Source organism: Lissotriton helveticus, chromosome 12, assembly GCF_964261635.1.
Source record: "Lissotriton helveticus chromosome 12, aLisHel1.1, whole genome shotgun sequence".
Lineage (NCBI taxonomy): Eukaryota > Metazoa > Chordata > Amphibia > Caudata > Salamandridae > Lissotriton > Lissotriton helveticus.
Window position 1 is genome coordinate 557,721,585 of NC_136073.1, and position 20,374 is coordinate 557,741,958.

The 20,374-nt window shown below is 44.3% G+C and overlaps 1 protein-coding gene across 3 annotated transcripts in view; it reads left to right on the forward strand.

The window, feature by feature from the left end:
• The window catches only part of SMPD3 (sphingomyelin phosphodiesterase 3), a 1,033,773-nt gene that overhangs the window by 707,384 nt on the left and 306,015 nt on the right, over positions 1-20,374 (forward strand). For all 3 annotated transcript variants that reach the window (XM_078669784.1, XM_078669786.1, XM_078669785.1), the window contains one exon: positions 1,162-2,777. In XM_078669784.1, coding sequence (XP_078525910.1) covers positions 1,437-2,777 — 1,341 coding nt within the window. In that variant the 5' untranslated portion in view covers positions 1,162-1,436. The remainder of the gene's footprint in view (positions 1-1,161; positions 2,778-20,374) is intronic.

Sequence of the window (20,374 nt, forward strand, 5' to 3'; positions counted from 1 at the left end):
CAAAAGGCTATTTCTGGAGTAAATCTGCTGCGTAAAATTCCTATTAATTGTTTTTAATAATGTTGAAGGAATACATGTAATGCACAAGGTTTCACAATCTAACAATCTTGCTTTAGTATGAACCAGATAAAGATAAGTTTGTTCCATTCCGTATTACACTAGCAGAAAATAGGTGGAAAATGTTTTTACCCTATTTTACACAAGTGCATAGTGGCTGGGATGTGGCCTCGAACTTTGGGCATCTTTACGATGCCAGATGATCGGACCACCACTTGCCATCATGGCAGTCCAGGGTTCGCCCAACAGGGAGGTGGCAGTCTGCCTGCCCAATTGCAATTTGACCACAGTGGTGACGGTTGGAAAGTGCTTTTTTCCAATGCAGCTTGTGCCGCGGCCCAGGAAAAGGGCCCCTGCACAAACCACAGTGGAAAAAAGCAGTTTGTGCACATCCATGCACTGTGTGCCAGGCACCATGTGGTGCCTGGCTGGCACACATGCATGGATGTGTGGGCGGGCACTACACGTGACCCCAGAACCACTTAGCAGTGGCCCATAGGGGACGGGGGCTCTGTATGGGGCCCCCAAGGTCTGTTTCCGTCTTCCTTTTCATGGCGGTCAGACTACCATGAAAAGGCTGTCAAAAAAGGACATAGGAATTCCTACAGCACAGTGGTGGGGATACGAACCCGATCACTGATCCAATGGGATCTTTGATCCTGTCAGAGGGAGCAGTCTTTCTCCCCGACCTCTGCGGTCTGACCGCATGTGTCGTAGTGCAGCTGTCGGACCAATGGTTTGTATGAAGATGAGACACCACCAATAGCCTGTTGGAGGCAGTCCCACTGACATCGAAATCAGACCCATTGTCTTTGCTCCTAGCAATAGTGGCTGTATCCTTGAATTCTATCGAGCTGTCAACCTTTCCCCTGCCTATTTGCAGTTCACATTCTGTGCTCTCACCTCCAAAATGCCATTTCTGTTTAAAAAAAAAGTAAATTTTACACAAGTGTCTGCTTTTATGTCATAGTATGATTGCAGCCGAAGGAGGTTCCATTGTCTGATTACATCGAAGTATTTTGCACATCGTCTCAAAGTTGTAATTTTTTAAGTAATATCAATAAGGCCATTGTTCATAATACCTTTTGCATTTTGTCTCAACAGATTCTCCATGACCCCACACAAGGGCCTGATATGGTGCTCTACATCAAACAAGGATATACTGTGAAGAATACAGATGCCACGAGGACAGCATTGTAGCTATTTCCACAGCCGTATTCTCTGAGATGTTGACATGTTACTGCTAAGGTGATGCTGTTGGTGTGCGCCTGACAGACTGTGTTGTGGGTTGGAGGATAACCCTCACCCCACCATTCTGGATGACGTCTGGGAGAGACATCATGTAGTGGGCCCTGAAGTGTTGTCATAACTGCGTTGCAATGGTTTTATACACCTCCCCATTCCCTAACAGCTTTCTTTCAGCTCTGCATTCCTTTTCTTGGGCTCTGGTTTTCCCATGTGTCTGGTTTGGAGACCGGCTTTTGGCTTCCTTCTTGCCTACTACGTACGAGAAGCGGCAGCGATCCGATGACCCATGCTACTTCCAAGCACTCTGTATCGTCATCACCACACCCATCTATCTCGCACTGTTGGTTGTGTCGCTCCCATTTGCCCTGATTGGCTTCTTGCTGTGGTCACCAATCCAAGCAACAAGACGACCATACGTTTATTCCAGGCTACAAGACAAATCTTTTGCAAATGGACCTCCACTGCTCACCGAATGGAAAGCCACAAGTGGAGGGAAAAGCTTTTGCTTCGGAAGTGCCAATGTTTGCCTTCTACCAGATTCACTGGCGAGGTTTACCAATCTTTTCAACACGCAGGCACGAGCCAAGGAAATTGGAAAGAGGATCCGAAATGGGGCAAGCAGACCTCAGATCAAGATATACATAGACTCGCCCACCAACACATCCATCAGCGCTGCAAGTTTCAGCAGCTTAGTAACCCCACAGGGCGGTGATGTGAACAGCCGCGCTGTCAATGCAGGCATGAAAAGGACAACCTCCATGGAGTACAAAGGAGATAACTCCGGATCCAATAGCAGTGAGGAAAGCAGAGATGTGAAATCTGCAGTGGAGCACAGCGAGGGTGAGGATAGTCCCTGTATTATCCGTATAAGTGGCGAGGACAGTGGCCACATTTCAGATACGGAGGCCGATGCAATGAGTGGACAGGTTAATGTCAGTGGTCCTCCTGACCCCTCCATGGAGACTGAAACAGAGGGCCACAAAGGCCAAACCCCCAACCACAAACAGAGAGAAGGGGACTCTGGCAGCTTAGACAGCTGCACTGCATCACGGGAATCCCTCGTCAGGGCGCGAATGGCCGATGGGCCAGGAGATCAGAGCGCCATCAACAACAAATTGATCTACAAAGCTTCAATCATTAAAAAGACTTCCGCGAGGAAAAAGAAGCACATGGATGACATTGTGGACCATGAGATATCTGCCTTCTTTCCTGCCAATTTGGACTTCCTCTGCTTGCAGGAAGTGTTTGACAAAAGGGCTGCGGAAAAGTTGAAAGACCAGCTCCATCATTATTTTGAATTTGTTCTTTACGATGTTGGGGTCTATAGCTGCCACGGCTGCTGTGGCTTTAAGTTTCTAAACAGTGGCCTCCTTTTTGCTAGCCGCTATCCAGTTCTGGACGCTGCCTATCACTGTTACCCCAATGGGAGAGGAACGGACTCACTGGCTGCCAAGGGAGCGCTGTTTCTCAAGGTGAGTCATTTATAATTACTGAGCCACAGGTTAATGAAATCTGCTGTAAATACCCAAGTGCATAATATTAAGCTTGTTGTTGGGAGGGTTAACACAGAAAATATGAAAGCAAGAAAAAGCTGTTCCCCTTTTCTTTGTCCTCTTGTCTCAACGGGTAAATTCCCAAAGTTTTGAGTTTAAGAAAGAAGTCAGATTACTGTACTGAAACCAGGTACTCTCTGGTAGACCCAGAAGCCTTCATTTAGGAGCTGAAGCTAAATCCATGGTAATCTACGCTGATGCAGAAATGATGTGATCACTCTCAGGATGTGAGATGTTACACTGTTTCAGTGTGGTATTATTCCATGTTTGGCATTTTACGTACAAAACATGAGGAATACCTAACAGTACAGATATTTACTACTAGTTTCCTCTGGCCAAGGCCTTCATTTTTGTTCCTTTGCAGTGCACCGACTATTACGGCACCTCCCAGAAAGGTTGTAAACCTCATTCCTCTAAACCAGCTGAGAGACGTTAGATCCGCTGTACATTTATCACATTTATTAGACACTCTAAATGAAAATAGATTAGATTAGGGACAGAGAGGTTTTTTTCTATGCTCTTCCGTTCCTGCTGGCTGGGAATGTACATTGGATTCTAAAATGTAATGTTTTCATTTCACTTTTATGTTCAACTTATCTGATACGATTTGTGATTTTTTATGAATGTCCCAGATTCCGGTGTATTTTGCTGCACTATATAAAGGAAGTGACGTCATTGAAGATTGTGTAAATCAATACAGGTTATAAATAGAAAGGGGTGGCATTAAAGGCTAGCAAAAAGGCTCCCTCTTGCAACAAGGTTTCCTTACCTCTCCCTCTGCATCCTTTAAGGAGGGCCATTTTCAACCTTTTCCCATATCGCTGTTTTTTCTTCAAGCTGGGCCTTTTCCTCTTCTTCTTTCCTTCCTCCTTCTCTTTTCCATCCCTCCATCATCTATTCTTATCATGTGTTTTACATCATCAACCACATGTGACAAGAACTCACAGGGCCAATATAGGGAAACCTTTGCTTAAAAATTGAAGACCTCTCACACGTGGAGTGGGGGGGTGGGGGGTAGTATAAGTTAATGTCTGCCTACTTATTCTCATGAACAGTATTCACGAGGACACAAATACCAATGCCCTTATATAAGTCAGCATTGCAACAAAAGACGGATCTTAGTTTCTGGGGATTCCACCGAAGGGGCACCTGACTCGAACTGGCATCACAGCAGGTCCCATACCAGTCAGCGAGCCCTGAATGTCTACGGATGATGATCCCAAATCTTTGCCATTCACAACCAGATTTCTGATCATACGATGATGATGCATGAACTTGTAGCCCAAAAACAAGTTGCCTTTACATGAATACTGTCAGAAGAAAATAGAGATTATACAAGAATATGTAGAGAAAATTAGAAACTACCTATATTAGTGTTTCCCAAACATTTTAGAGCCCCAAGCCAATTTTTAGAACAATAACTTTCGCCACCCACCTAGCTTTATTGGATGAGGTAGGCAATTTTTGTAATGTAACTAAAGCATTGTGTGGTAGCGCTCTGTCATTTACAGACAGCACATTTCAATTGAGATAGCCACTGAATTTGCACAGCCGTACAGTCCTACTAATACAACTAAATTTCACACAAATGATAATGTGTGAAAATCAGGTTTCAGGGAATATTTGTTATTTGTGCATCAACAAGTATAGTGTCTTGATTTGTTTTGATCCTATTAAATTCTTTGTTTCCATCACAATTCAGAATTACAAAAAAACTTGCTTCCTTTTTGCCCTCCTACTGCTTATGTGTATACTTAATTTACAGGTATTTACATTCTGTTGTGTGTTACCACAAATGAGAGCCTACAACCTTTCTTTTCACACTGTGTACGCCACCAAGATTTTCACATAATTCACTTTACTTTCTCTGACTGCAAAATGAGGTGAGTTTGTAAACACCAATCCCCATGTTAAAAAATTATAAGCAGCAATTGGTCAGAAGACATAGCCTGACATTTGACTTCTGTCTTTGAAGGGCAGCAGATGTGACAAGATAAATACAGAATTTAAAGACATCTTTATTTGAATTTCAGACAATCGGGGAACGACAAGTTCACTAGCACACGAACACACAGCATGATGAAAACACTTAGGGGGCCAAAAGCACAAAGCACACTGCTATTTAAGCAATGACGGTTTGGGGAAATGTGTGGGCAGTGGTGCTGGAACAATTTTTAGAGTGGAGGTGCTGCCATTAATGTTCTATCACTGAAGTTATAGGGATTGTGAAAAATACTAGCATCATACAAAAAAACAAGCATACCAGATCACCCAAGCCCATTTAGCAGGAGAGTGGTAAGTGTGCTGTATGGAGCTAGTGGTGCATTTTGGAGCACTGGTGTGGTAGCACACTGTCATTTACAGACCACATTTTCCATTTAAATGCCCACTAAATGTGCATAGACATACAGTTTTACTGGTAAAACTATATAGCACAAAAACAATAATGTGTGGAAATCGGATTTCAGGGAATATTTATCATTTGCGGAAAAGTATCTTGATTTGTTTTGATTTTATTACAATCTTACAAAAAATTGCTTCATTTGTGCTTTCATAATTGCTGCTATAATTTTAAATATGTGTATAGTTCGTTTCACAATATTTAAATGTTGCTGTGTGTTAGAAAAAACTGATATGCTACAAACTTTCCTTTCGTCTCCTGTACCCTAGCAGAATTGTCAACTAGGTCACTTTTACAAAATCCTCTCAGTTTAGCAGTCAGATAAATAAAAGTACACTCCAGTTCCTGAATAAGCATCATTTTGTCAGAAGACATTGCCTGATATTTGACCTTTGTCTTTGAACACACAACAAAAGAGACAAGATAAACAGTATTTAAAGGCATCTTTTATTGCTCATTAACATTCTGAACTCTAGCATGATTATTTCTGGAGATGCTGCAGCACCCTAGCACCCATATTTCTAGTGTCTATGCGTGTGGGAGCTATTGCCACCTTCCATGTTCTATATCTTGAATTACTCCTAGGGCCAGCTCAAGAAATGGAGAGAGCAATAGGTTAACTGCCCAGGTGTATACACTCTTAGAGTGTAGTCGGATTGCTATGATGTCACCTACTATCTAATCTAATATGAACCATTCATCTTGAGAGAATACGTTGAGTAGCTCATGAAAAATGTAACAACAACAGTGTTTACAGTAGATCTGACATAGAGCCTTTATGAGAACCATTGTGGCCATTTTAAAACTTGTTGCCATTTTGTGGATTTATTTTAATTTTATTTTTATTTTGAAAGTTTTATAGAGCGCAAACAAGATCCTTGCGGATATCAGAGCGCTGTACAGTCACTAAATGTTACATATACATAAAAGAAAAAGAAGAGCAGAACAATAACAAACATATGTACAGTGGTGTGTTATACAAGAACGAACAAAATAAGAAGCGATATACAGTCTATCTCGTAGTGACGGACAGTCATCTCCTTCCTCACCCATCATGTGGTCACATACGAGTGTAGTGGTATCCAACATAGGAATTACACTTTAAATGTGTACCCCACTCAATCTTAGTTGCCTTCCCTTCTAAAGCATCGGATTGTTATTCCTAGATGTGTTGTCTGATGCCCTCTTAATTATATTGTTAACCTTCTACTAACCCCAGAAACAATGTTCCTACATCTACACGAAGCAAATTACTCATGTGTTGCAACATTCCTCTTTGAGCTAATTGTTGACATACTGTTTACAATGTGGGGTATTTGTGAGACTGTCTTGGTGAACACCAATATATATTGGATGTGTTCTGGACTAAGCAGAAATAGTACTTGCCCCCTTCCTTGCTACGCCTATCACCTGTAACCTATTTCACACTCTCCTATCCCAGATTTCCAATGTCTCATGAGGAAATGCATACAAAATTTACAAAAAGAGAGCCCAGTAGGTAAATGTTAGACTAGAGGGTATGCTCATAACTGTAAGCAGGAGTGACATGCTTAGTAGTGCACTGTTTATGGCCTCACATATTACATCACTCATGGCATATTCCATGAGATCATTGATAAAATCATCGGAAAATCTGAAATGACAGCATTGATGACAACACTGTGCATGCTGGCAGAGTGAGTTATGGCTACTTTAGGGCATGAGTTACAGGTTACCTGAGATAACTATGATGAATTTCAGTGGTTTTGTTAGTTTAAAAAAGTATGTTTTAACTGACATATTCACCTAACTATAAAGTCCCTTTAACTTTTGTTTTTTTCTGTGAATATATATATATATATATATATATATATATATATATATATATATATATATCATTAAGGTACGTGATGTGGACTTAAGTATAGTAAGCATACACTTACCTGTGTATATTTAAGTGCCCAATAGTTTTGTCGTCAGTATTTTGGCTGCACAATATTTAAAACTCTATAGTGTATGCCTTCATAAAAAAATCAGATACTGCCACTCTGGCTTTTTCTGTGGCTGTCTTCATTTTCCAGATCTCTTTCTCTCCTCCCCTCATACTGGCCCCTAAACATCTAACTTTTCGGAAAAATGAAACCTCTTTTATTTGAGCATTATTTGCCATCCGTTTTATGACTGGATTTCCCCCCCCCCATATTTTTCATGCTATTAAAAGATTGACTTTTTGTATTTATTCAGTCCAGCAATGGCCTTTGGCAAGGCTTGCGTATATAAAATTCTACATAAAATGTGTAGTAGTAAAATATAGTAACTGTGGTACTGTATTCATCTCTGATAGCCCCATTCAAACTTTCATTTTATGTGCAAAACACAGAATATGAGGAAAAAAGGCAGTTTGGAATCGCAATTTTTCCTCATATTCATAAACTTTCCGCTGTTGCAGTAAAAATGCTGTCTTGTTGAACTTAAAAATTAGGTAAACATGAGGAGAAAATGGGGATAATGTTTGATGAAACATCGTATCTTGTCAGCGCAGTTTTACCGTAGAGTATCCCCTCCCCCTTGTTTATAGAAGCAGAATTAGCTTCCATAGGGTTGTGAGATCGCTTTTTCAAAAAGATTTGCCTTGGGGCAGCAGGAAGATGGGAATAACCTGGTCTGTCTCAACTCCCACATTCTTCTCACTATTGAGCTGATTTCAATTTAATAAATGTGGAGGCCAGTATTCAAATGCTTCATCAAACAGCATTGCCACTACCTACCTACAATTTATGGCAGAGATCCTGGACTCACTTCCACACTTGTGCTTCCCACACCAAAGGCGAGCCATGAAAAACAAAAAGAAATGCATGCACACATGCATGCAGACTTCCGCCAGCGCCATTTTTGGTGATTATCCGCCAATTCAACCTGCCAATGTACAACGGGTCCCACAAACTCAGACCACACCAGTTAATCTTTATCGAAGAATTTAGGACATAGTTTATTTAGGCAATTTCTAACTTATCAGCGATCCTTACACAATATACTTCTTTTCCTTACTTGCAGAGCCTGTGCCCCCCTTAGCATACCCAGGAGCACTATGCCTTACATTCAGTGGTCTCTTTTGCCTCTGCCCTTGCCCCATGGGCCAGGGTATCAGCTGCCTTCAGTGCAGCAGAGTAACCTTTTACTGCCGGCATGACTTTTTAACCATAAAACGTAACTTCCCGTTCAAGCGTCTGCTCCCCGCCTGCGGGGCGACCGTTCACTCTGGTGTACACTTTTAACCTTTTACTTCCGGGCAGGCGTCTGCTTCCAGCCTGCTAGGTGACCATTTACTTTCGGTGCACCATTTACCTTCTACTTCCAGGCAAGCATCTGCTTCCAGTCCGCCGGGTGACCTTTCACACCTGGCATTACCTTTTAACCTTTACTTCTGGGTAAGCATCTGCTTCCAATCCCATGGTGACCCAGTCACCTATGAACCATATTCTTCTGGGCCACAGGCTCAGCCAGTTAGATTTCCTTCCAGTTCAACACCTTAAACCCTTGCAGTGTACTGCACGTACCCCATTGGCTCTGACTGTTACCTGCTCAAGGGAGGTTTCACTCAGACTGCTGCATGTTACAATTTAAACCTGGTCCCTTACTAGACCAAACAAGACCGCTCTGTAGGTCCCATATGCCCCTGCGACAATCATTTAAGTGTGTAACATGCCCCTAGTCCCCGTATTTAATGTTTATTCCTTTGCTGAATCCCTGGAGAAGGAGGCCCTTGCTTGCCTCCAGGGGTTTAATATCCTACCCCCCAACCCCCACCACCAAAGGCCCAAGTTACACTTCAAATTTATGACTGGGCCGGGCCACAAGTCCTGCTATCAAACAAGTGCATTCTAGGCATTATTTTTACCCGGGCTCTGCTCCCTGGGGTCCTCCACTAAGGCCCTCCGCCTAGCCATATCCCATCTCCTTCGGAGGGGGTAGGGGGGGGGGGGGGAGGGGGGGCAGCACAAGGGCACTGTGCGCCCATACGAAATCACATTGGGCAAATAGAGACTGCATGCCGACTTTGGTGCTGGAAACCAGGGTTCAAGCCTCGGGGTCGCGTCCACATCCTGTGGTTCTGGGCAAATCAAGTAATCTCCCCGTGCCTGAATTTGTAACATAACCAGTGCTCATGTAAAGTGCTCCAATACCTTTGGGTCGAGTTCGCGCTATATAAAATCTACGTATAAATGAGGGCGTGAGTGTTATCTATCAGTTTTATTTGCAGAACAAGTGGAGCACGCTACAATCTCGCATTGTAAACACAATCATATTTCAGTCGAAGTTCCAATATCAAAAACTTTATTCGAGTACCATATTTCAGTTGTTATGCCACTCTTTATGTGGTTGGCACAGAGTAGTGGAAGTCTTCTAAAGAAATGCAAGCGAGCATTTCAGAGTCGGCCGTGAAAGCCCCATTTTCATGGGTTTTCTGAATGTGTTGTATTTGTTTATTTTTTTAGTTTTTACTTACTTTTTTGTTTGGGTGTTTTAGAAAGGTCTAGTTGCAATTTTCATGATGATTTCGCTGTAATGGATGTACAGAATTAAAAGGAGCAAACGCAGCAGCAGAAACTGGTTAAATGGAAAGCAGCCCAAGTACTGGCAGATTTTGTAGTTTCCCGAATCACCACTTTGGTGATCATGAAGCTTGAAAGGAAGGCCTCAGCCAAGAGACTGCTTTACAAGTTTGCTTTTAAGGAGTTTTTGGAAAAAGGAGTAGTTTAGATCAGCTTTGATTTGACCCCCAATTGTAATGTTAAAGCTCCCTCGAGCAGTTGGCTGACGAGCCTGGGACCCCGCACCTACGCGCCTGAGTGATACTAAACCTGGCAGATATTTGGCAGCCACCGGCAACCCCAGAACACGGCATATCCCTGCTGACGAGGGGTGATACCCCGAAACACGTGTCCAGGGATGGCGAAGACAGCGAAGATAGCAGGAAATCGAAAGAAGATGCATCGCGGAACACGTAACTACATTTACCATAGTTCTTAGGGGCGATACCGCTGGTGTGTGAGTAGTGTACGACCCCACCCCCAATAGCTTTGATTTGGTGCTGCAGATCTTCAATTTGGAGCCCTCGTAAATTTGCACTGCCTTGAGAGATTAGATTTTATCCCCAATGGGCAGGGCCCCTCATAGACTTTGAAAACAGTATTGAGGTACCTTTAAAGCAATTTCTTCCATTTAGTGCAGGGATCTAGTGTGCAGTAAAATAGATGAGACCAGTGCTTAATTTGACCCGGTGGTATCTGGTGCTCAGCACCGGCACTTAATTGTCTACACTGGTGCTTGTGACAGTTTGCCACAAGGTGGTGCTGTCTGGCTACTTTAGAGATGACCACAACAACAGTTAAATATTAATTCAATATACATAAAAAATAACTATTTCCTGCTTCCCAAGCGATTCTTATAGCTTTTGGGGCCTTGAATAGCCCGAACCATCACACGTGTAGGAGTGTCATGGTTAGTAGTTGTGTTGTTACTATCATTGGCAGCTGGCAGGGACAATGTGTGGTGCAAGCTGCAGATGCCTCCTGACGAGAGCCCTGGCGCTTATTTTTTTACAAATTGAGCACTGGGTGAGACGTCACGAGAGGGCGATTGAATTAATGTCACTTGCATTAATAAGGTTGGTGCTTTGGCTGAAATCATGTACTGTTCTTTCCTGAGATGAGAGATGACTTTTAACAGTAAACTTGATTACCTGCAATCCAATTAGTGTACATGTTAGAGTCATCTGAGGGAATTCGCCCAGTACAGTTAGAAGTAGCTCTAGATATTGCTGAGTAATATGAAATCAATGGGGCTTAATGAAGGAGATTATTATTTCTGGGATGGGTGCACTTTCTAAAGTAATTCCAGGTCTTACTGAATTGGTCAGGATTTATTTGTTAGACCACTTTTCTTTAAAGACTAAATATAAACATATTTTTGGGGTAGGCAGAAAAAGGAGGGCTACCTTGTGGGTCCATGCTAGAGTGAAATCATAGTTTCAGTCTTGTGGATATAGGATTTCCTTTCACACATCATTGCTGTCTTTTACTTAAGTACCATAGGATCAGTTAAAGTAAACGAAGACTACAATTATCAGCATGAATTTGCATGTTAAACTAAAGTACCAAATAATTATAACATGTTTTTCATATAGCGCTTTGTGCCATATTTTTGTGGTTTCTTAACACTGTAAATAATAAGTGTAACTATTCCACAGTAGAATGTACTCCATTTACCGACCTGAGAAGGATGGAATGCTAAGTCAGTCCTTCCAGGAATGGAACTCATGACCTGAAGATCACTGCACAACCTTGTGTCTAACGTTTAACTCACTCAGTGATCCTGCTATCTTAAATGAGGTGGGGTAAGGATAGTAATGGGGATCGATTTGATGACATACAAATATGAGAAAAAGGCGGATAATGGCTTTTTGTTTCCTGCCTCGCAGTCCTAAATTTGCAGAAGAGCAAAGCTTTTCTCAAATGTCCGCCTCTGTCTCTATTGAATACCGGGGTTGCCAAATACCAAGGCCGTCTAGTCTTGATTCCACCTCATACCACCTTCATCCACCTTACGAAACTTCCTGCCCTTTATCTCATTAATGCATGTTATTTGTCATCCCTACTTTCTCCCTTTGTCACTGTTTTCTAGTCTCTGTCTTTCTCCCTTTTCTAACTTTCTATCTCCTTTCTTCTTCAAAGTCTGATAATGAAAAAAGCAGCCCCCATAAATGAATGCCAGCACACCACACCTGCAACCACCAACTCAAATTAAGCACTACTGAAGGATCACAATGCTAAGCTGAGACGTTATGAATTATACTCAGGAAGTTTTCTCTTTTTGATGACTTAATACATGCTAAGGATTGCTTACTTTCAATCGAGTCTGTTAGTGTCCATAAAAGTGAAAGGCACAGCTGAGGGATTGATGGGTGTACCAAGAAGACTTCACCTTATGTTTAGGTCAGGCTTAACAGCTTCAACTGTCTGCTGGAAGACTATCAAATAATGTGCCACGGTGGGCTTTGACCAGCTCCTTTGCCTCTCGTTTGTTTGGGTCAGGCATCTAAAAGGAATTGCTTTGAGATAGTATCAATCACAACGTGGCTCAACTGAGAGGATTATCATGCAATTAGTTATTGTATATATTATTCTGATTCATAGGGAGTATTTTGATTGCAGTGAGCGTGCATTGTTTTGCCAGCAGGCGGGGACTATTTTGTGAACTCAGAAGCCATTTTGGAAAGAAACCTTTCTCCATTAAATGCACAATAGTCAAATTCTTATTTGGAGTACAATGTAAATGCATTTGTACATGTTCAGTTATATTTTTGTGTGAACAAAACGACATAAAAAAATTAAAAAACATTTTATCAAAAGAAAATCATATCTGATACAAGTATTATATTGAAAGGAGATACTTTTCTTCATTGTTCAAGCAAGCTATTTTACTGGTGTATCTTTTAATGCTAAAAGATGCCCTTTTGGACTTTTGGCTGTTATTACTCTCATGTAGTAGGATTGGGCTATTTCTTACAGGTACTTCAATTTATTTCTTGTATGAAATGTAATCATATGCAGGACATACGCCCTGCCTTTGATTGATGGATGGTAACATGCTAACTCTCTTTTGTTTTATTTCTTGATGTTTCTGACACCATTTGTTTTGGTCTATTCTTGGTCCTATCTGTTTTGTGTATTTCTCAGGGCAGTAGTCTGAGCCTGATCCCAAGTTTGTCGTCACACTTTGTTTTTTTGTTTACAGCTAGAGAGAGCCTGGTCCCTAAATGGCTGCTTTGGAATCTTGAGAGATCAACAGCAAGAGCTATGATCTCCAAGACATTATGCACCCAATTTGAAATCAGGCCAACTATTGGAAGTGAATAATTTCCAGGCATGTTGTCATTTTTTTTCAGTTGTGGCCTAAACGTTTGTTAATCCTGTTATTTTAGAAGTCTGGCATGTGTGTCTGTAAGTTCGAATCTGGACTGTTGTTTTTGGTTCCCGTGAGCAAGCAAGGGCTTTTTTCTTTTCCATTTTCATTCTGCACTTTGTTGCAAGATGAAGCCACGACAGAAGATTTCAACTTTTACATACTGAGATATAAATAAATCATACCCTATTATTCAACTTTAAGTACATTCTCCTACCTCTCCCTCCAAAGTCCAGTGAAGACAGTCTTCTGTTTTATCCTTTATCTTATTCGTACACCTAGTCCATTCTTGCCTATTACTACGTGCAATCAGTGGCGGCTACAAGTATAAAAATATGGTAGGGCTCTATGGCGCCAAACTCACCAAATACTGCCCCTTAGTGCCAAACTCTCTCCCCATAGGCATCCATGAGCAGGAAATGGAAGATATTCCTTCCTGCTCAGTGGACACCAATACAGCCAATGATGGAGCTGCTCTCATGCTGAGAGCAGCTCCAGGATTGGTAGGAGCAGGCTAACCCCGCGCTCATTTTGAGGCTAGCTGCCTGTGCCAGCAATGCCCCGGCTGTTTCACATGCAGGGGATTGCTAGGTGCGCACTGCACATGTCTGGCTGGCCGCAGCAAAAGAGCCAGCCAACCCGACATGCGCACTGCAGGGGCAGCTATAATCCTGCAATTGTAAGATTAAGCCCGGCCCCCTGCCCTCGCACTGCGGCATTTAAGTAAAATGGTATTGGCATGCGATTTTACTTATTCGTGTATGCCATCTCAAACAGAGGAGCCATCCCTATGTGCAAAAGGAGAACCGTACTGTTACCTATCAGGGGAGACAGACGTCAGGTCTGCGAGGTATTGGATAATATAGCTTATGTGGTGAAAAGCGATCACACCGGTATCAGGCAGCCCAGGGGCAGAAGTGCACTTTATAAACCAGAAAAATTCAGATTCCAAGAACTCGCCGTCACGGATCAAAAAGCAATGCAGAAGAAACGAGTAAAGGTTGGCAATATCCCAAAACGTCTAAATCATTTGCTTACATGAGGAAGCAATACGTATGTGAAGACTGAAAAAGGACAGAAAAGTCACACCACAGTGTATTCTTTTGGCCACCTCTAAGTTGCCTTGACCATTTTGCAGTTTGTTTAAGGCCGGATTTCATTTCTCAAATCTTCATGTGTTGTCAACATAAAGCGCTACAAGCTTTATCGTAGACACCTTTCAGTAGCTATCTTACATAAGCAAGGTTATGAATATGGTGGCAGCCCGGCCCAGGCCGTAAAACTGGGCGGAAGGTTAACTGACACTTCAGCATTCTCTTTGATTTGTTGACATGGCTCTTGTTGAATCGTTACCTGAAACTGTATGTCTTAGGATACGTTTTATGATGCTCTTGGCAAAGGGAAACATCCTTTACCACGCAACTTTTACCACGCAGTGCCTTTACAACGCAGGTTTTACAACGAAAACCATTACAACACATTGCACTGGGGGGCGCTCTAGGATAGGGAATAGTTTTAATTTACTATCCAACACCTTCCCTACTATCCACGGGGACTGGAGTTGGAATAGTAAATTAAACTATTCACTATCCAGCACTCCCCAAAGCAATGCGTTGTAAAGGCTTGCGTTGTAAAACTTGCGTTGTAACAGCATGCGTGGTAAAAGCATGCGTTGTAACAACGTACATCCCTTGGCAAAGCACATTCCAATAAAGGCCTGGATCTCTCCGGATTTAAAACATTCCTTTGCAATACAGAACATAACTTTGGCGTATACACCTCAGAATTTTACGTCATTAGGACGAACTCGTCTTGTACGTTCACTTGTCCTCTGACTAATGATGTGTTACATCTGGGCGAAAATATATGTAGGCCCAGAAGCGTGATAAATGTTAAATAACAAAAAATAAGCACCACACAACCAGGAGCACTGCTTGTAATCTACAATTCTATCAGATTTTTACAGAAGTATGTTTACTTAACACGTTAAATCTTATTTTTTATGTATCTGTCTGTAGATATGTGCTGGATGTAATTGAAAGAGAGTGAAAGGGCCTGGTCAAAATCAGTGGGCCCAGATTTATGCCCAAACTCTTTCAATTGGAGGAGATGGATGATCATATTTCGGCGTCAGTATTAGTGGACTCTATAGTGGCCAGTCTGATAGGACGAACTCCCATGGTAGATGTCCCTGCCAAATGGCCGCATGTGCAGTCACACCACGGTCCAGGATTGTAATGTGCCCAGTGCACTTAAATTATGAAGGTATTTTACTGTTGAGCCTGTGGACGCGGAACTAATTTACCTTACTTGCTCCAGGGTCCACTGCACCACTGATTCAACACTGGCTGGTGGGCAGGAATATAATGTCAACTAAACTTCAGTGTCAGTAAAAAGGAGTGGTAGCTTCGGTGACCATTGGCGTGCTGCTATAGTGTATGACATGGCATGTATTCAGCAGTGGCACGGCACAGGACACGTGACAATCTACTGCAAATGCCTTATTATTTAAATCATGTGTCCCTCGTCAACACTTGTGCGTCTAGAAGTGGATGACCTAGCCTCTACCTATGCAAACCTAGAGATGAGTTGCCTCTTAGTGAACCTCTCCAGCCCAGCCACATCTGTCCGTTCTCCTCCGCAGGAAGAGATCACTGTCCTGCAGGGTTTCTGGTGTCCTTTCACCTATCTGCAGGGTCCTAGCATCCATTCTACACCCCTTGTTAGCCAATCATGTTCAATAGATGGCTAATCATGGTTTAAATGGCGTGTGCCACACATGACACAACATCAACTCTGTACTGACCTCTCTACCGGGCATTTAATTATACATTAATGGAACACGGCACTGCTCTAGAACTTCTTATTTTCAAAACGAGTCATAGGAAAGGTTAGTGTTCCAGTAACGCCATGCCCTTGGTCGCTTTTGTAGGTGCTCCCTTCCTGGGTGTAGGTGAACATCTGCAATGCGAGCATGTGGTTGAGTGGTTGAGATCACAAATGAAATTGTCCTCTGAATAGGTTTTCGATGGTGCTGCAGATCCATTAAAACATATTATTTATTTTATTTATTTAGTCAGTGTTTTCTATAGAGTGACCCAAAATGTGGGTGTCAGAGCGCTTTACTTTACAGCCATAGCCAAAATCAGCAGATATCCAATCTTGATGGCCCTTCTGTGTAATCAGTCTTAGAAGTGGCGGCACACCAGAAGGCTGGGGCGAGATACCTAGCTCGCCTCAGCTTGAGGTCCTCTTGGACCCTTGAGCCCCAAATGAGCTCATCCTTCACGTGGCTGCGGCCCGCTTTCCAGGCTATTACCTCCTGCTCCAAGCAACTTGACACGCCCCTTCTGCAGCAGAAGTGCTGCCCATCGACGGGCTGTGCAGATGAATGTTAGTGAACGCCTGTGGGAGTGATCTGAAAGTATTCTGAGAAGGACATTATGTTATTATTGTTTCAAATAGCCTCTCTCCGAGCGCGTTACAGCGCTCACTCAGCAGAGCCCTGACACTCAGCCCATCTGAACTGCTGCCCCCACACCCTCAGAAGGTAAAACAAACTGCAAAACGTGTACCTACATCCTGAGCTCTGCACTTCATCCTTGTTAATGTGAAGACACATACCTCTGTCGGATGCTTGGATCCTACAGAACTTATGTGTTGCTGTTATAGTTAATAGTCCTCACTGAGGTGTTTAGCCCTGTGACGGCTGCTGCTTAACAGGGGTGGCAGGGTGGGGGGGGGGTGAAAAAAAAAATATAATCACTTACCTGCAGCCGGCCGCTGCCTCTCGGTCCTCTTCAGTTGTCATCTTCGAGTCCTAGAAGCAGGATGCACACAGGCTCCCCTAGCCAATCACAACATTGCTGTCACCAGCATGACAGCAACGTCTTGATTGGTCTGAGCATCGTGGTTCGATGCTCTGACAGGGACTGGGAGCCTGTGCATGTTCTCCAACCAGGCTGTGCAATACGTCTGGTGGAGAACATGCTAAGTGCGCATTGCTGTTTGGCCGGCCTAAGACAGCCGGGCAAACCATCATGCACACTTAGAGGGTGCCCACTACTACTCCCTCTGCTGTAGCCAGCCCACCCCGCCCGCACCTAAGCAAATACAGAAAAATAAAATGATAATAACATTGCATTATTACCATTTTATTTTTCCTTTTTGAACTGCTCACAGAGCAGTGTGGCGATGCTCCTCCTCCTTAGCGGAGGAGCCGCCACTGGTTAAGCCTCTCCTAATATCAGCGAGGTGTGTTTAATGCTTCTGGGGGGTGCGCATTTATGATGAGGGTTTCTGTGCTCAGCTATTGTTATTCTGGTGCCCAGGCAACAACTAAGGTGATTGTACATGTAGTGTGGTTGTACGTGTGGGTTTATGTATCACGTGGTGTATGTGTACATGTTTTTTTGTGGTAGTTGTCTGCACAGATGACTCAAGAGTGCGCGCACTGTACAATGGTATATGCATGTAATGTTTTCATGAATGTGCGCTGCAGGTAACTCTGCAAATCACACCACGTGGGCTGCTGGTGACCAATGCATTCCTTTATGACTACAGGTGGCATATGCACTCATGCAACAGATTTGCACTCGCATGTTTCTTCCAGTGTTTGTTTCAATTGTAAAGCTGCTCATATTGTTGTTGATTGTATACCCGAACAGTGTAGTGTCTGTGCTCATGTGTATATGTTTGTGCACAGCCAGCATATTTAATTATCCAAGTGTTGTGTGCAGTTTCCTTAACTCTGTTATTTTTAGGTCTCGGCTAGACAGCGCATGCGCTGTCTCATAGTGCCCACACCCCCATGCGCTCCCCCCCGCTTGCCAACTACACACTTACACTTCCCAAAGGAAACTCAGGAGACATTTTGTGGGAAAGAACTGCTGCAGGTTTATTTCATACAACACAGGTATGACGTTAAGGTGGGTCATCTTACGGGCGATCCAAAGCAGGCAGCCCCTCGCTGACCCGCATGCCTAAGAAGCCATCTTGCACGGCGAGTCGATGCTCTGACGGTGCAGCACATTACCATTTCGTTAAACTCCCGCCCCCCCCTGTCAGGGCGGAGCGGTGGGGCACACCCCCGGTCGGTTCAGGCCCCCGACCGCCCGAAGGACTAACGGGGCGCCGTCGCGGTTTCCAGGAACCTCCTTCTGCTCCTGGTCCTTGGCTCAGGCACCCTTACTGTGCCAGGCAGCGGTACCCTTACTGTACCCTTCTGCCGCAGAGGTACCCTTACTGTACACGTCTGCTTCCAGATCACCCTGTGACTCCGCCTGCAACACAAAACTAGACCATTACAACATTAAAACTTTGCACCGCCGCTCTGCTGCTGGGTCAGGGTGGGAACAGCGCAGAGCCACGGGAGAATCCGAAAGGAAGAGAGAGGCCGAGCTATGGCGCTGCAGTGTTAAATACCAAAAGGGGGGGGGGCGCCCCTCCTCCCAGGTGAGCCCTCCCCTTAGGCTTGTGATAGGGCGGGAACGCAGGGAGGGGCGCCAATCTGATGCTCTGCTCGCCCGTCATGTTGGACTAGGGCGCTGCCCCGCCAATGCTCCCCTGCGGGTCGCGCGGTCAGCGGCATAGTGCCCACACCGCCATGTGCTCCCCCCGCTTGCCAACTACACACTTACACTTCCCAAAGGAAACTCAGGAGACATTTTGTGGGAAAGAACTGCTGCAGGTTTATTTCATACAACACAGGTATGACGTTAAGGTGGGTCATCTTACGGGCGATCCAAAGCAGGCAGCCCCTCGCTGACCCGCATGCCTAAGGAGCCATCTTGCACGGCGAGTCGATGCTCTGACGGTGCAGCACATTACCATTTCATTATACTCCCGCCCCCCCTGTCAGGGCGGAGCGGTGGGGCACACCCCCAGTTGGTTCAGGTCCCCCGACCGCCCGAAGGACTAACGGGGCGCCGTCGCGGTTTCCAGGAACCTCCTTCTACTCCTGGTCCTTGGCTCAGGCACCCTTACTGTGCCAGGCAGCGGTACCCTTACTGTACCCTTCTGCCGCAGAGGTACCCTTACTGTACCCGTCTGCTTCCAGATCGCCCTGTACTCCGCCACAGCTCTGGAGGAGGCCCCCGTCGATGACAGAGCCCCCCACCCACCTAGCTACTTTCCGTCGCTGTTTAGTGCCCCTTTATCATAGTACCCTTCCGTTTTCTCTTCGTATTGGTACTTGCCTAATGAAACCCAGGCCTCTCTTCCCATGAACTTCTGCATGGATCTGTTGACCCCTTTGTGGGAATGGTCTACCGCTACCGGTGATCTAGCCCTCGAAGGACAACTTCAGACCACAGGGGCTCACCCGCTCCTAACCTGTTCCTTATCTTTTGGGAATTTACCCCGGAATTAGAATCATTCCATACTCTACGACTCTAATGGTCTTTCTTCCTGATATATTCACATAACACTCAAGGGCGCCTGTAATACAGTCTACTTGTGTTTCTTCGTTTAGGCCTCAATGAGCCTACCCTGCCAGTGTGAGCGCGGTAAAGCCCACCTACTGGCTTAGCCCATGCATTCTCCAATCTGTAAAGGTGTCCTAACGTGGTTTATTACATAATGTATACAAAGATTATCGCATCGTAACGACCCCTTCTGAACAACTGCTTGCACTGGATCATGCTACAACGAGCAGGACTCAATTCTAGTCAAGACTAGTTACTATCAACGTTCATTAAGCTTACAGAAAGGCGAGCCCGGTGGCCGTGCAGAGGAAATTAATTATACCTTTTTTGGTGGCGTTTTCATGTAAGCTCACCACCAGGAGAACAGTATCTTACATTGTCCGTGTATTTTGACTGCCTGTCATGTATCGCCGTGTTGTACCTCTACTTGTACTCTGTACTTTACCGACTTGCCCAGCTGAGTTGCAAGAACTGTCCCGCCCACGATATACTCTCGCAGGGGTATGTTGCGGGGTCGCTTGCCTGCCTCCAGCGCTTGTTGCAGAAGTGGAGTCTCACTTGCTCCTTCTGCCAACGCCATAGCTCTAGGGGTGTGTGGTTTCAGGGTCACTTCGTGAACTCGTCCCCCTATTCTCCTCTCCAGGCCTTCGCACTGACCTCAAAGTTCTCATTGGTCGGAGACCCCTCCAAATTTACTAGGTGCCCTTTCATATCTGACAGGAACCCCTTTTTAATATAAAACTTCT